The sequence below is a fragment of the Netta rufina genome, assembly GCF_964035555.1.
Source record: "Netta rufina genome assembly, chromosome: 2".
In the NCBI taxonomy this organism is placed as follows: Eukaryota; Metazoa; Chordata; class Aves; order Anseriformes; family Anatidae; genus Netta; species Netta rufina.
In genome coordinates, this window is record NC_140124.1 from 32,964,660 (window position 1) to 32,979,707 (window position 15,048).

General features: G+C 38.0%; 1 protein-coding gene across 1 annotated transcript in view; it reads left to right on the top strand.

The window, feature by feature from the left end:
* Positions 1-15,048, top strand: part of ABCB5 (ATP binding cassette subfamily B member 5) — a gene marked incomplete at both ends in the record, with an annotated part of 53,720 nt that overhangs the window by 26,723 nt on the left and 11,949 nt on the right. The window contains 5 exons of the mRNA XM_084283055.1: positions 1,103-1,243; positions 1,721-1,877; positions 3,403-3,600; positions 4,474-4,680; positions 5,670-5,816. Of these exons, the coding sequence (XP_084139181.1) occupies positions 1,103-1,243; positions 1,721-1,877; positions 3,403-3,600; positions 4,474-4,680; positions 5,670-5,816 (850 nt within the window). The remainder of the gene's footprint in view (positions 1-1,102; positions 1,244-1,720; positions 1,878-3,402; positions 3,601-4,473; positions 4,681-5,669; positions 5,817-15,048) is intronic.

Genomic DNA, 15,048 nt, shown 5'->3' on the forward strand with positions numbered 1-15,048 from the left:
CATAGGATATAGGATATCTTTTTCACTCAATTTCAGCATGTTGGATTAATACTTGTTAACTCAGGAACAGACAGTTACCTCCCATGCCACACCCATTATAACATAAACCAGCTTGATTCCACCCATGTGATATCGAAACCTCAAAATAAACTTCATACATTTCCCTTGTTTGACCTACTATCTGCCACTGACTTTGTCTCTGCTGAAATGCATTCAGACCACCATGGCTGCCAGATTTTTCTAACCCCATTTTATTTAAATGAAATAGCCTAAAATCTTATTTGTTTCTTTCCTCCTTCAAGGTGAAAATGTAAAAGATGGAAAATGAGGAAGGAAAAAAAAAAAAAGAAAAAAAAAAAAACTACCCTCAGACAAAACAGTATTAAAATTCAGTATCTGGTAAACTAGCATTATCCAGGATATAGGCAGGATGCTTGCCTAGACTATCAAAAGTCTCTGATTTACTGCTCAGATTGGAAAGGAGATCTCCATTCCTTCAGAGAGAGCATCCTAAACCACAAGGGCAGAGAGTCCTCCTGACTCTGATTCAGTGTGCATTCAATTAGCTACACAAAATGAAACTTCTCCAGAAGGACAGATTGAGAAAGAGAGGCTTAGTCTAAATCCCTGAGGGGAAACCCAACAATATGTCCCTGCTTCGAATTGAGATGAGATGTCTCTGCTTGGATGGGAAGACCTGTCGGAAGGCCGCAGGCAGCTCTTAAAGCTGGGCTGAAGCCTGCCTGTTTTCTTAATACGCTGGGTCATATGTGGTAGTTATTAAAATATGTTTATCTGCTCCAGTGACCTGCCCTGCTGTAGAAAAGCAAAGGGAGAGATTCAGAATAGCATAACTGAGGATGAAGGATCTCATTGCTCTAATTTTCCGTCCTAAGGGCAGCTCCATATCACGAGGCATGGTGTTTTTAGGGTCAGGCAGGGGTGGTTTGTGAGTGTTTGCACATTCTGGGTTACAGTTGTGTTTTCAGGGAAAGAGCTGTGTTCCTTGGAAACCTTAACCCAGAAAGTTGGCCATCCCCAAGCCAGTGTCTGCTGTTTCTATTTTATGAGTTATTTACAGAAAGTCTTCTTCCTTTATCAGAGATTCTCTAACAAAAGCCCCTTTCTATGGATTTACCTATGGAGTAGCTCAGTCTGCAAACTACTTTGTTAATGCAGCAGTCTTCAGATTTGGGGCATGGCTCATTGCCCATTGTTTGAGCAACTTTGAAAGTGTGTTTATGTGAGTATAGTTTGTGAAGGTAAAGATGGATACATGGGATAGTGATTTAAATGCATGCTAAATTTAATCTAATTACAGAGGTAATGGGGTGTGGAGACTCAGGAATCTGCAGTCTGGTTGGGAGTGCAGTTTGAGCAGAAGGGCTGTTTTGGGGAAAGGTGTGTATTTGGGCAGTGAAGCAGCAAGCATGTGACTGTGCTCAGTGCACAGTCTCTGAAGGGGTCTTTGCAGTTTGACATTCCTTCCAGGCAGAGGGTTTTACACAGGCAAATGACATGACACTAACCTAAACTACTTACCTATAAAATAGCAACAAATATTTTTTTCTAATACTCTGACATTTGGGGTGGAGGTGGAGGAGGGAAGAGAAAGTGCTCTACAAATGTCATAATCTAAAGATGCTGAAAACTTTATTTTGAGGGCTTGTTTTACATGTGAAGAAAAAAAAAATAATGATGCTTTGTCTTTTGTTTTTAGAGTCTTCTCTTCTGTCATATTTGCAGCTATGAATGTTGGTCAATCTGCTTCCCTGGCACCAGATTATGGTAAAGCTAGAATTTCAGCTCAAAGAATCTTTCATCTTTTGGACAGAAAACCTCAAATTGACAGTTACAGCAAGGAAGGTGAAAGATTGGTAAGGTTTTTCAGAAAAACCTTTATATAACTACTTAGTAATGCTTTATTGTCTACAACTGTATGTACAGAGTTTCATATTTGTAGGGTGTCACTAAAGACAGACACTATAAAATAATGGTACTGCCTTGTTATTTTGCGTTTCTTATTTTAATGGACCATATTATTCCCGTTTTTTGGTCAGAAGTGTATAGCCTTCAAAGCTTTGCTCTGAATGAGCTCAAAATGATTTTTTATTCATCTGGCCCACATTTTAAGGGGTTTCAGGAAAACACTGACAATGTCAGTTCCACTCACAGTTGCATTGTCTTTGTAAGGGTTTATGGGAGAAATAAAATCCAAATGCACTTTACTGCTGTTTTTGTAGACAAGTAAGAGTAGTTCTTTCAGAGACAGAAGAGTATTGCCAAAATCCGTCTTCATACAACTGTGGACACTCTCACAAGCAAAAATGTGCTCTTGAGGATTCAGAACTAACCTAATGAATAATCTATTTTACTCCAGAGGCTTAAAATATCTCACTTTTAAACCAACATAGTCGTTAAGGAAACTGATCATGGCACTTAAACTGGGAGCATTTCATGCAGAAACTTGACATGATCTGGAAGGATTATGTTTGCACATCCAGTTCAAAATGAACCCCCTTGTAGGTGTTATGTGGTAGCCACTACTCAGGCAACTGTAATCTGGTTTCATTAACATTAAGCTCTTACACAGGGTTTTCAACCTTTATAGTTAGGATCATGCTTATTTATATTCTTGAAACAGAGCCCTCAGGCACAGACTTCAAAAGATTTAGTAGAAAGTCCCTGGTAAAATTAAACTTGAAACTAAGTATTTCTGTTACAGACAAGACTCAAATATAAGCAACACTTGTGACTTCAGCAAAGGAAAGATTTGAGGCCCTTAAATTAGATCTTCAGCTGCTGTGCTAGTGCTGCTGTTTACATGTACGTGGGACTGGCTCCTGCCCCCAAATAATAGGCAAAGTCTTAATGCATGCCTCCTTTCTTCCACTTGTGCTTAGAAATCTGTCTGTCTAGCTAATTAATAACTGCAGTTACTTTTTAAAACACATCTTGCCCTACATACTTGTAAATTATCTGCTAAAGAGTTTTGCTCTGTTACCTTAATATCTGATCATGAACTTGTGGTTTATTCATTCAAATCATGCTACCCACAACGTGAGGTCAGGAAAGCAAATGCTGTAGAATTGCCTCAACTAAGTGCATCACAAATGAAAAATATTAACATTATTTCTGTGAAATAAAGATAATCCTTGAAAATTGAAATGAAAAACAAATACAGGAGTGAGATGCAGAAAAATCCAAAGGATCTAGCAATTTGCATCTGGAGGTTATACCATAAATAACAATACTGAATGCAGTCCAATATGTAATAGCAAAGAGCATCAAAAGTGATTTCAAAAACTCCATCCCAAACTCAGCTCTCATTTAACACTTGGTTATTTTAGTTGAAGCTACTAAATGCTAATACAATCATGTGATCTCTGTTTTTTTTTCCAGAGTAATTTTGAAGGCAACATTGAATTCAGAAACATCAATTTTGTATATCCAACAAGGCCAGAAGTTCAAGTTTTGCAAGGACTCACCGTGAAGGTTAACAAAGGACAGACTCTGGCATTAGTAGGAAGCAGTGGCTGTGGCAAAAGCACATCCATTCAGCTCTTGGAGAGATTTTATGACCCTGCAGAAGGACAAGTGGTAAAAATAGATTTGTGTGGCTATTAATAATTGTTGAATCTACTGAACTCCTTATCTTCCAGAGTTTCAGAGGCCTTAAAAAATCCTGGCAATATCTCTGGAGAGCTGCCTCTTTCAGAGGTATGGGCTACTGAGGTTGCAGCTGTAATCAACCTCAAGACCCCTGTCACTGCCTGCCTCCGCGCATTACCAGGCCAGCGCTGGCACCTGTGTTGGCACACAGGCACTCAGGGCACAGATACCACTGAAAAAGGTAGTTTCAGACTGCATTGTCTCCCCAGAGCTGCTCACAATGTGGTCACACTAGTGCGTAACACTCATATCACTTGCTTGGTGGTGTATGAGTTCTCTCATAATACAAATTCACACATTAGAGCCATAGCTATGCACTCCAGACAATACAAATGTAATCTCACAGGATCCTACCATCAGAGGGGTGCAATGGGTTTTGCGATGTGTTGCTAATAATATGTATAGAAGGTCCAAGAAAACTTTCTTGGGTGTTTTAAAATTGGGCTAAAGTTGTTGCATGCAGCATCTTAGGGATGTTTTTTATGTGTAAAGTTTCCAAATACTGTTTGGCTTCGGCAGGGCTGGATGGATTGCAGGAACAGCCTGTGCGATGTGTTCTCCATGCTTCTGTTTGCTAGGAAGTAGAAGTGAAAACACACACAAAATTAAAAACTAATGAAAGGAAATATTTATCTATACTGCTGGTTCAATTCCACTTTGCATGAAAAATGTACTTGATTTCAGCTGGAAATCTAACACACAACAGGTTTCCTGTTACAATTCATGCTTCCTATTTACACCGTGTATCTCTAGATGAGCTCTGTAGTCAACTTGGCATCATTTTTCTCTTGCTCTTTCTAGTTAGCAGATGGATTTGATACTAAATCTTTGCATTTACAATGGCTGAGGTCCAAACTGGGTCTGGTGTCACAGGAGCCTATTTTGTTTGACTGCAGCATCGCAGAAAATATTCAATATGGAGACAACAGTAGGGTTGTTAGTCAGGAGGAAATTGAAGCAGCAGCTAAAGCAGCAAATATTCATGCCTTCATTGAAAAATTGCCAGAGGTAAGAGATAGTGGTCTTCTCTTCACAGCACAATTAGATATCTAGAGTGACATAGAGAAATCTAGGCAATATGCTTATATAGATCAGAATTAAAGTGCACACTTGAAAATGAGAAAATACAGAATTGATGCTTAAAAATTTCAGCATGTGTGATAAGTTTAAAATCCCTGTTAAATTGTTGAAAACAAAAGTCAATATTCCAATCAATATAGCAGTAGATAAAGGAGAATGAGTGGAAAAAATGAGGACACTGCATAAAAATATTTCCTCATGTCCTCAATTTTTAATATTTTTTTCCTTTTACAGCTGAAACTTCTCACATTATTTTAGAAAAAAATCATCTTAGAGTATTTCAGTAAAACTAAATGCTTTATTTCTAATTGGATGTGCATGCATAGGGAGTGATTCTTAAAATAACACATGCTGATAAATCAAAAGTGAATGACATGGCATTTAACCTTCATGCCTGCCAAGAATTTGCTTCTAGCAAGAAAAAATGCTTTGATGGTTTGTTTTTGCTGTAGTTCTGCGTAACTGAAAATGATGTAATGATGCTGAAAAATACTGTATTTTTCTTACTACTAATGATGTTTGGGATCTTGTATTGTTATTCACAAGTAACAAGGATCAAGTCCATGATGTATATGTCACAAAACATTAAATACATTGTTACTCTTATGGTCATACACTCATGGCCAAATGTCTGGACGCCTTACCACTATTACTGGCAGTACTCCAGTCTTTGGAGAAGTAAATTTTCAGGCCAGGTATAAACATGTGGCTTATATATAACTGTTTATACTTGAGGTGCTTATAAAACCTTAGCTTTATTAAAACCATTTGTACTTTTCTTTACTTTCATCATGGAAATACCTGATTATTTTTATAGCTACACGTAAAATCATTCTTTCTAATCTTTCTCTCCTTTCTCTAAGAGTATTCTCATGATTATTATTTATTTTTCACCTCTCTTCATTTTTAATATCCAGAAATATAATACCCGGGTGGGTGAGAAAGGAACACAACTTTCTGGAGGTCAAAAACAAAGAATAGCAATTGCCCGTGCTCTGGTTCGTAATCCTGCCATTCTACTTCTGGACGAAGCTACTTCTGCACTTGACACAGAAAGTGAAAAGGTGAGTAGTGAATGTTACATGAACTACTTATGTCTGTATACATGGTTAGTTACTTTCTGTAGAACAAAATTTTAAGAGAAATCAACATGAAGTATTGCAGGTGCTCAGCTATGAAACAACCAGGCAGGTGTATATCAGTAGCTTTTCCATTTGCAAGCTTTGAATTAAAAGGCGGCAGGAATCTGTGCATATCTATTAAGAAAGTTTCCTTTTCTTAAGTTATATATATATATATAATAACCAGCAACATTAGAAAGCACCTCCAGAAAGATAACTCCTCAATAGTCTTCATGTTAGCTGCATTTGATAGTAAATACTGAATTTACGTTCTGTTCCAACCTAAATGCACAAGAACCAATTTTCAATGACAAGTCTGACTGGCCTCAAAGCAAAACCCTGTTGAGCAAGGGTGTCTTATATGCACTGACTTTACATGTATATCTACAGGAGATGTACTGAGGTGATAACAGTAAGAAATCATATGTGGTTCCTACAAGTAAGGCTCTCCAGGTACTAACAGCATTTTCACATCTGTGTGCAGATTGTTCAGAAAGCTCTGGATAATGCCCGGCAAGGTCGAACCTGCATCATAATTGCTCACCGCCTGACGACCATACAGAATGCAGACATCATTGCAGTGATCCAGAATGGCAGAGTGGTGGAGCAGGGCACCCACAGCCAGTTACTGGCAAAGGAAGGACACTACTATGCCCTTGTAAATGCACAAGTCTCTAATTAGTGCTGTTCAGACACTTTCACATCTTCCTGGAAAAAAAAAAAAAAAGCTTACAGAGGAGTAATGCTAGCTGTATCTGCCATGATCAACAAGGACTGGTTATTCTACCTGGTAGAATATTCTTTTCCCCATATACCCAGGGAAATGAGCAATGTATGCCAAGAAGCGGTAGGTGCATGGGGGCATCCCAAGGTCTGAATCTGCATCTACGTTTGTAGGGATCATTCAATCAGGAGAGAGCAACATGAGACCATATCTGGACTGGTCTCATCCATTCTACTGGTTCTGGTGGGGTACCCAGGTCTTTCTGGCCCCTCAAACCCTGACCCATAAAGTTGGCACAGACTCTTGCACACTGGTACAGGAGTGTGACAGTGACCAAGTGTCATGGTTAAGCAGAGAGGTTGGTATTTATGCTTGTCCCTGGGCTTTTTTCACCAACCAGATGCAGCCATAAAGTCTTCTTGATTATCTAATAACTGTTGATTCTCACAGATGAGATTCAAAATAAAATAATTTCTATTAAATTGAGAGAGAAGGGAGTGTTTTTTGTTTTTGTCTTTTTTTTTTTTTAAACACATTTCTTATACAATTTCACACGTTTCTTGGGGATTCAGTATCTTATTTCAGACATTAATTGTAACTGTAGCAAAATAGCAAAACTTCCATATAGAGATAAATTGACATAAAATATACTATTGTTTTGCTTAGTATTTTTCAACTGAGGACCTAAATTTAATGATTCTTGGTAGCCATCAGGGTCACTTCAGAAGTCTTCTGGGGAAAAAAAAAAAAAAGTTAGGTTGGCTCCTTTGGAGTAGACTCACATCAGCAACGTAAATAGCTTTAAAAAAATCTGTTCTTGTTTCTTTTCTTTCTTTTTTTTTTTTTTTAATAATTTTGAAGCTTGTTTAAAGTGTTGAAAAATTTAAGTTTACACAAATTTTCTGTAGTAATAGATTATTCACCTGCTCCTTCATGATGCTGCACTACCTCCTTCAGCAGCTGTGGAATACCTACTGTGTAGCCCAAGAGTGTGACTTGGAAGCTGTTTTTTGGTTGGCTAAACCCAATTACAGCATTTTAATTTTCCAAGGCTTTTGCTTGTGGCTTTGTTTTAGGATTTATGGCCTGGAGCAACCTGCAGTTCTTTATCGCTTCCAGATAACTCTTGTCTGCTACAGCTGAGCAGACTTACAGTAATGATCATCTCTGCTTATCTCAATTGTTTTCCAGCATTGAGGTTCATGACGGGAAAAGAATACACACAAGAAAACAAATGCTGGTCTCAGCTTTGCCAAAATAAATAGTCACTCTCCCTCGCACAGCATAGTCATTTTCAGAGACTGTTACAAAGAAGTTATCAATTATTCAGGCACCCCTGTTGTGTGACCTTTTACTTGTGGTAGGCAAAGACTGCTGTCCTCATTACATTCTGAATTATTCAATGGACTATAATTCCCTTTTTCTTTGTTTTATTTCTTCACTGGAGTTAAAATAGGTAGCAGAGTTTGACTTACAATTTTTTGAGGGAAAAATACAAAAATATTAATCTACCCTCATGTTGAAGCAAAGACTGATTTTTTCCTTTAGATTGCATGCATCTGTGTGTTGTTTTTTTTTGCATTATTACTGTAATAAATTGCAACATTGCAGAAACTTTTTCATTACACTTTTAGAACAAGTAAAATATTTTTTTATATAAATAAAGATAGCACATAATAAGCTAAGGCTCTGTAACAAAACTAATCATCTAACATCTGAGGTCAGTTAATGGAACATCTTTGTGGAAAATACTATGCGTACATCCATGCAGGTAAGTGAAGAATCCAAAAGGTGCTTCCTACTGCCCAGCTTGGAATTATTTAGTAACACAGGGGCAAGAGGAGTGAGGAAATGTGCACTATTTGACCTGGAAGGTGCTGAAACAGCTACACCACAGTCAGCCTAGAAAAATAAGTTTTGTGACTACTGGGACTTGTTTCCCCTTATTTGCTCTTACAGAGGTCAACATTACCTACCATGGAAAGAAAAGTGATTACCCTTGCATCATTTTTGGCATGTTCCTCTTCCCTGTTTATATAGAACATTCTCATGGTGCAATAGCTGGACAGTCTCAGTACCAGCTCTGTATTTTAGGGATAAACAAATAAAGGTCTCAAAGTGAGATGCTTGGCAGCACGTGTGGAAAGATGGACTTGAAGTTTGGCTGGGGCCAGAAGGAGCAGGTGCTGATGTCGTGACAAGAGGAGTGGGTGTACACTGCTTGGGGCTGTGGGAGCTGAGCAGTGAAAGAGCAGTGTCTAACAGATGTGTCTCAGGCTGTCCTCTGCTCTTATGTAGTTAAAACAGGGAAACAGAAAACATGACTGACACAAATTGCATTCATTTACTTAACAAGTGAAACGTTATTTAACATAAGAATGCGTTTTACAGATTTATCTCAATGGAAGGATACTGCTAATGTCGTAGCTGCTAATGTCGTAGTCCCCATTAAAAGATTCTCTGCGGATGTGAGAAAACCATTAGACAGAATCAAGTCCTACCCCCCATGAAAGATGGTGGAGAAGGAAACTGAGCAAAATTCCAACCATCAGTTAAAACAACAGAAAAGCACAGTACTGAATGCCTGCAACTGTCAGGCTGAGCTGGATGACTTTAGTGACTCCCTTAATCTGTAAATAGATTAATTTGTTCAGCCTGTAGGCATTACCAGCAAACTCAGTGCTCTGATGGTTTATTTCAGACCATTCACGTCACCTTCCCCAGCTGGATATGCCCATACAGCTTGCAGACTGGCTGTGCTCCAATTAAAAGCAGATGTAAATTCAGAGACAAATGCATGTTAAAAGCACCTTTTCAGCACCAGCAGGCTGGTATAGAGATCAAAAGAATTAACCCTGACAGTAAAGAAAAGCCTATGAACTATGATCCTAAGAGCTGAGGATTTGTTGGCCCCAGCACTCTTTGTCCTGTGCTGCCATCTACCCCATGTGCTAGAGTTACGCTTCCTTATCCCTGCCCAAGAAGAGGCTGGAGTTCTCCAAACATGTCCAAAATAAGGTGAGCTGCTTCTGCGACCATGATTGATGAAGGAAGCTCATCAGCCCATACTTGCCAATGAACACCAGAGGCCTCGTTCTTGACTAGACAAGCAGCACTTAGTTCATGTACTTGCTCTATGCCAGCCCTAGTCTAAGCCTGTTCATGAACTGATGAAGCACCATGTGCTGAAGAAGAGAGTCAAGACTTCAGAAAGCATTCTTAAGGTGTTTTGGAGAAAGAATTGACAGCCTCTTAAATTGACAATCTAGTTTAATAAGTTAGTTACTAACACAAGCTGATGACCTAGCCTAGAGATGAGATAAATAGTTGACAAAAATGTGAACTAGAGGGCATGGGAACTGATTATCGTTATGGCTCAAAGAGTTAATTGTCCTCATGTGAGCTATGGAGCTCACAGTCCTAGTGGGTGTGGATGTTTCCCATTCCTGGATGTACTATTTCGGTTTGAAATACCTGTCAGTGATTGAAGTAAAATGTTTGCAAAACAGTAAAGGAATGCACCATTTACCATCTCGTGTTTTTTTTTTTTTATTATTATTATTATTTTTTTCCCCAAAAGTCTACTTTCCTCTGTAGCCTGTAAAATTTATATTCACTTAAAACCTAAAAGAAGTGCACAGCCTCATAAAGAAGTTATTGATAATGATGATTGTATAGCAAAGATAAATGTTTTTGTGAAAATTGTTATTCTCAATCCTTTCCTTTTAGAATTTTTATTTATTTATTTATTTATTTATTTATTTTAAGTGGGAGAAAAGAACAATCACAGTTTACTTAGGGTCAGCTGAAATACTATATTAACCATTTTTTAAAAAATGATATTAAATTTATGAGTTTAATTAAAATTAAGGAAGTTTGAAAATTTCCATTAATCCGTGGCAGGCAATAACTAACTCGTCCTTTTTTTGGCTGTAATCAACATTGTACCGGTGACTTTTTATTGTTGAGTTTGTAAGTACAAACGAGGCTAGGGGAGAGCTCTCAGGGCCCTTGTTATGCCAAGTGCTAGGAAAATTCCTGTCCCACTTAGAAACAGGCCTATTTAGATGGTAATGGTAGGTGATTTCACCTAATTAATAGGGGAAACGTTAAGAAACTATTCAGGATCGTTAAGGTCCGTTCACCTGACATTGCTGGAGGGTTTGAAGTGAAACTGCTTTACTGGATTGCGCCTGCTCTAGGAAAACAGCAACACTTGTAGCACTGGTAATAAAAAGCCAGATTTTGATCTACCAGATCCTAACACATAGATATCAGTAGGACAGCTGATAACCCAGCACCATTACCTTCAGTGAACTTCTTTCTACATCTAGCACAAGAGTTTGGCTTTCTGTTTGAGGATTAAAATACTTTTCTGGACGAGGCCTTCTCTTCCATGAGAGAGCATTTCACAGCAATCAATGCTGGAGCTCCGTCTCAAAGCAGAACTCACCTACTGCCTGCAACCATGGGTGGTTTTGAGAGATAACTCATCTTTCTACAAAGAAACAACCAAAATCAGGAAAGTTCATACAGTATTTGGAGCCATGGTTGTACCTTGCTGAAGAAGGAAATCAAGGTTTTTTTTTCCAAGCTTTTATGTAAATTACTTGACCTCTTTCTGTACATCAATAGTGCTATGTGTAGGACAAATTTCTGTTAAAAAATTATTGTTGTGTATCTAAAGTCTGATATACTGAGGTATTTCTAAACTGTTAGGAAGAAATATAATAGCTAGGCAATGAAGCTATCAAGAACATATATGTAGTATCTTAAAGTAAAATATTCTCAAGCGACTAATTTGTTAAGCACTGATCCTTAGGTACTTGCGAAGGACTCCTGGTTTTCCATGCAAAGGTAGAAGAATCCAGATGCTATGCTATTCTTTATCAACTTCCAGCTGCCCTATAATCCTTATCACAGATTGCCCATCACTTTGACATTTTCCAGAGTTACAGCTCTCCCTGGATGTTCTCTTCCAGCTGCCTGAGCTGCTTTTCCTCCTCAAGCACCTGCACGAGCACGCAGAGCAGATGCTGTACTATGTGATGCAAGGTAAAAGGACGGATAGAGATGAGAGGGGATGTGCCAAAAGCAATAGAGATGCAAAAGGATTACATTCTAAATTCAAGAAAATTCCTCAGCAGAACTGGTCATTGCTCTCAGTAAGTGAATCATTTCCACTGGATTGCTTCCATCTGCCACTGTGCTGTGCTTTGTCAAATATAGACTTCAACCAGCTCTTATCTACCTGAGATCCTAGCAATCATCTTCTCATGTGAGCTTTTATTGCCTACCTGGTTCATCAGCAGTTATGTCCAGAAACTATTTTATGAAGCATGTCTCTCCGTCTGGAAATAATAATTTGCTGTGCCCTTAGGGAGGCTCACACATCCGCTGTAGTTATCCCTAGCCCATCCAACGACGTCAGTATCTCATGCTCCAAAGAAAACTCACTAAGCCTTCCTGTAATTCTCATGAAGATGCCAATCTTTATTTTACTGAATGCTTTCACAGAAAGAGATCGTAAAATCATGTCAACTCAAAAACAAAGTTTTTATGGATGTTTGAATTGATTATTATATATTTGTTCTGCTGTTTCCATAGGAGTAATACCTTTTTTTTTTTTTTAACAATTTGAATGGCATCTGTGACATCATCCTTTTTTCCATGTCATCCTTTTCATATATATTCCAAAAGCAAAAACACCTACTGTTAGTCACCACGAGAATAGTTCCCTTTGTTGCAGTCCTTCAGATCCTAATAATAATAATAATGATAATAATCTGAATGTGGTTATGTTTGTGCAAGTAATTGTTGAGATTCACCCAGACTTGTTAGTATTTGATCCAGAACAGGCAGCGCTCCTGCAGAAGCGCATGGTATTCTACAAAAAAGGGGGGAAAGGCACTGTAATGGGACACTTCCACTTCAGATAGGTAGGGATGAAGCAATACATTAGATGGCTTTTAAAGCACCTCTAGGATCTGACTCATCTCTCCCGATGTGTCTTGCTTAGAACACCGTGAGCCACAACAGAGAAGTGCCTGCTTCTTTACCATAAATGTAAATGGAGACTCTCCATTTTCATTCAGGTTGTGCATTTACATGAGGTGAAAGGAGTGCCACCCTGAATGTTTGATCTTTCTTTGAAAGGTTGCTACATTAGCTTATCAGTCCTGCAAATAACATTTGGAGTCCCTGATCACAAAGGCAGCTCTTGCAGACAAGGAAAGCTTTGAGGAAGAGGAAAGGCCTCTGCAGCATATGAGAGTGAAGTTTCTCCATCTGGATATCAGCAGTGCACGAAGTTCGAAGTGAAAGACAAATGTTCAGAAAACAGGAGTTATTTATCCAGAGTATGTAAAATGGAAAATAAATTCACACATTGCAGAAGCATCCAAAATGGCTTAAAATAATGAATGAATTAGCAGAATTAGGATTTCTCCCCCAAAATAGCAGGAGGGGAATTTTAAACAAGGAGTTAACATTTTCAGGGATCAAAATATGATCTCTCTGCCAATCCTTTGCCTATTTTTTATGAAACCACATTAAAAATAGTAAGTGGAGTTCTCATTCTCACATCTGCTATTCATATGAACATACACCTGGCAATCTAGTGTATGTGTTGCTTCAGAGGAAACTCAACAAAACAGCTATCACTTTATACAGCACTAACGGACTCACTTATAAACTCGGTACATGTGTTTTATTTACTGTGAATGAAGTGTATATAAGCAACACAGAATATGAAAATGAAATTTTAATGGGTCACCTTTATGATTCTAGAGCAATATGAAGAGGTATCTGCAACATGATTTACTTTTTAATACTTAGTAAAGTAGTTTTAGTTGGAATAAACAGGGCTCCCAATAAATACCCACATGATTGTTTTCTTCAGTTTCTTACATTTCACACATACTTTGAGACCTGGAACAACATTTTCCATGAATATATGCCAATCCTTCTGGAAGTTATGTTTGCTTTCTTTTTTTTTTTTTCCTGTTAGATCTTAGTACCTTGACATAATTATTTCACAATCCTACATTTAGTTGCACTGTGTTAATGTGTATTGATCCTGATAAATTTGCCTTTGTCCGTCATAGTTCAATAATATTTGTATTGATCATTTATCATTGTTTCTTTAAAATAAAGGGAGTTATGGGTGGGCTTTTTCTAATTTACATCCTATAAGGACTAGAGGAAAGTATACATATTACACTACATGAGCATACTTAATATATGAGCATACTTAAATGGATATATAGATTAATATTTAACCAATATATATTCATATATATTTAAATGCACTAGAGATTGCTTCATGGCAAGAAGTTTGAAATGAACTCAAACAAGATGATCAATCAAAAAAAATAATAATCCAATTTGCTTTCAGTGTTTTGGTTCTTTTTCCTTTTTTTTTTTTTTTTTTTTGACAGTCATCAAGCTTTGATGATGTAATTTCTCTGTTCAGCTTAGTCAGACACATAAGCCATCACTCCTGGCTCACATACTGCTCTTGCCCACATGATGTTAGCTACACATGCAGATTTATTCTACTTTTCAGTAGATAAACCTCTGTTAGTTTTTATGTCTGGGCCTTTTAGCCATACCTCCTGGGAAAGCAATTAAAATCCATGCACTTGAAAAACCCAGACTGCTCGCTTTAGTAGCAAATCAGTCAGTAGCAAATCTGTCAGGACCCCAGAAGCTGTCCTCTGGCTTTCATGAGGGACAGTATTATGAAAAGCTACAGAACCCACACCAACTTCTCTGACAGAACTTTTCAGAACAAAATTAAACCTCTCTTCATCTCTCCGCTTTGCCAGAGGCTTGCTTTCTTCCAGAGAGTATAGCTTTCCTGTGAAGGTTTCATATTTACATTCTGCTTCCAGCTATCCTCATTCTCAGAAAAACACTGCCAGCAGTGACCACCACTGCTCTGAACCAGCACCTTTGGGGAACCGCAATAGAAGCCTACAAGTGCCACCGCATGCCGTACACCAGAACACTGCCAGATTGAGCACCCTTAAAAAGTATCTCAGGGCAACAGGAGCACGGTTCATACCTCCCTAGTCATAATTGCCTAGTTATTGCCAAGAATTGTTAAAGAGCTGTACTACGTGGGTGTCATTTAAAACATATTTTGTTCCAGTTCAGCATTTGCCATAACTTTTTCAGCTTGTTTTCATCTTCCTGGGGAGTATAGTACATCTAAAAAATGTATTTTATCCTCTTTTCCTCTTTAAGCACACTCAATCATAATGCCACCAGGACTGGCACATTCATATAAGCATTCACATGTGTTTATAATAAACTTGTGCTAACACAAGTCATATTTAATCTTTCTCTCTTTTTATTTTTAATAATTAAAGAAGCACAAGCAAAAGAAATCAGGCCTTGATAAATATTGTTGAATGCTATGTATCCTGAGTTGTGTTATTTGATTGG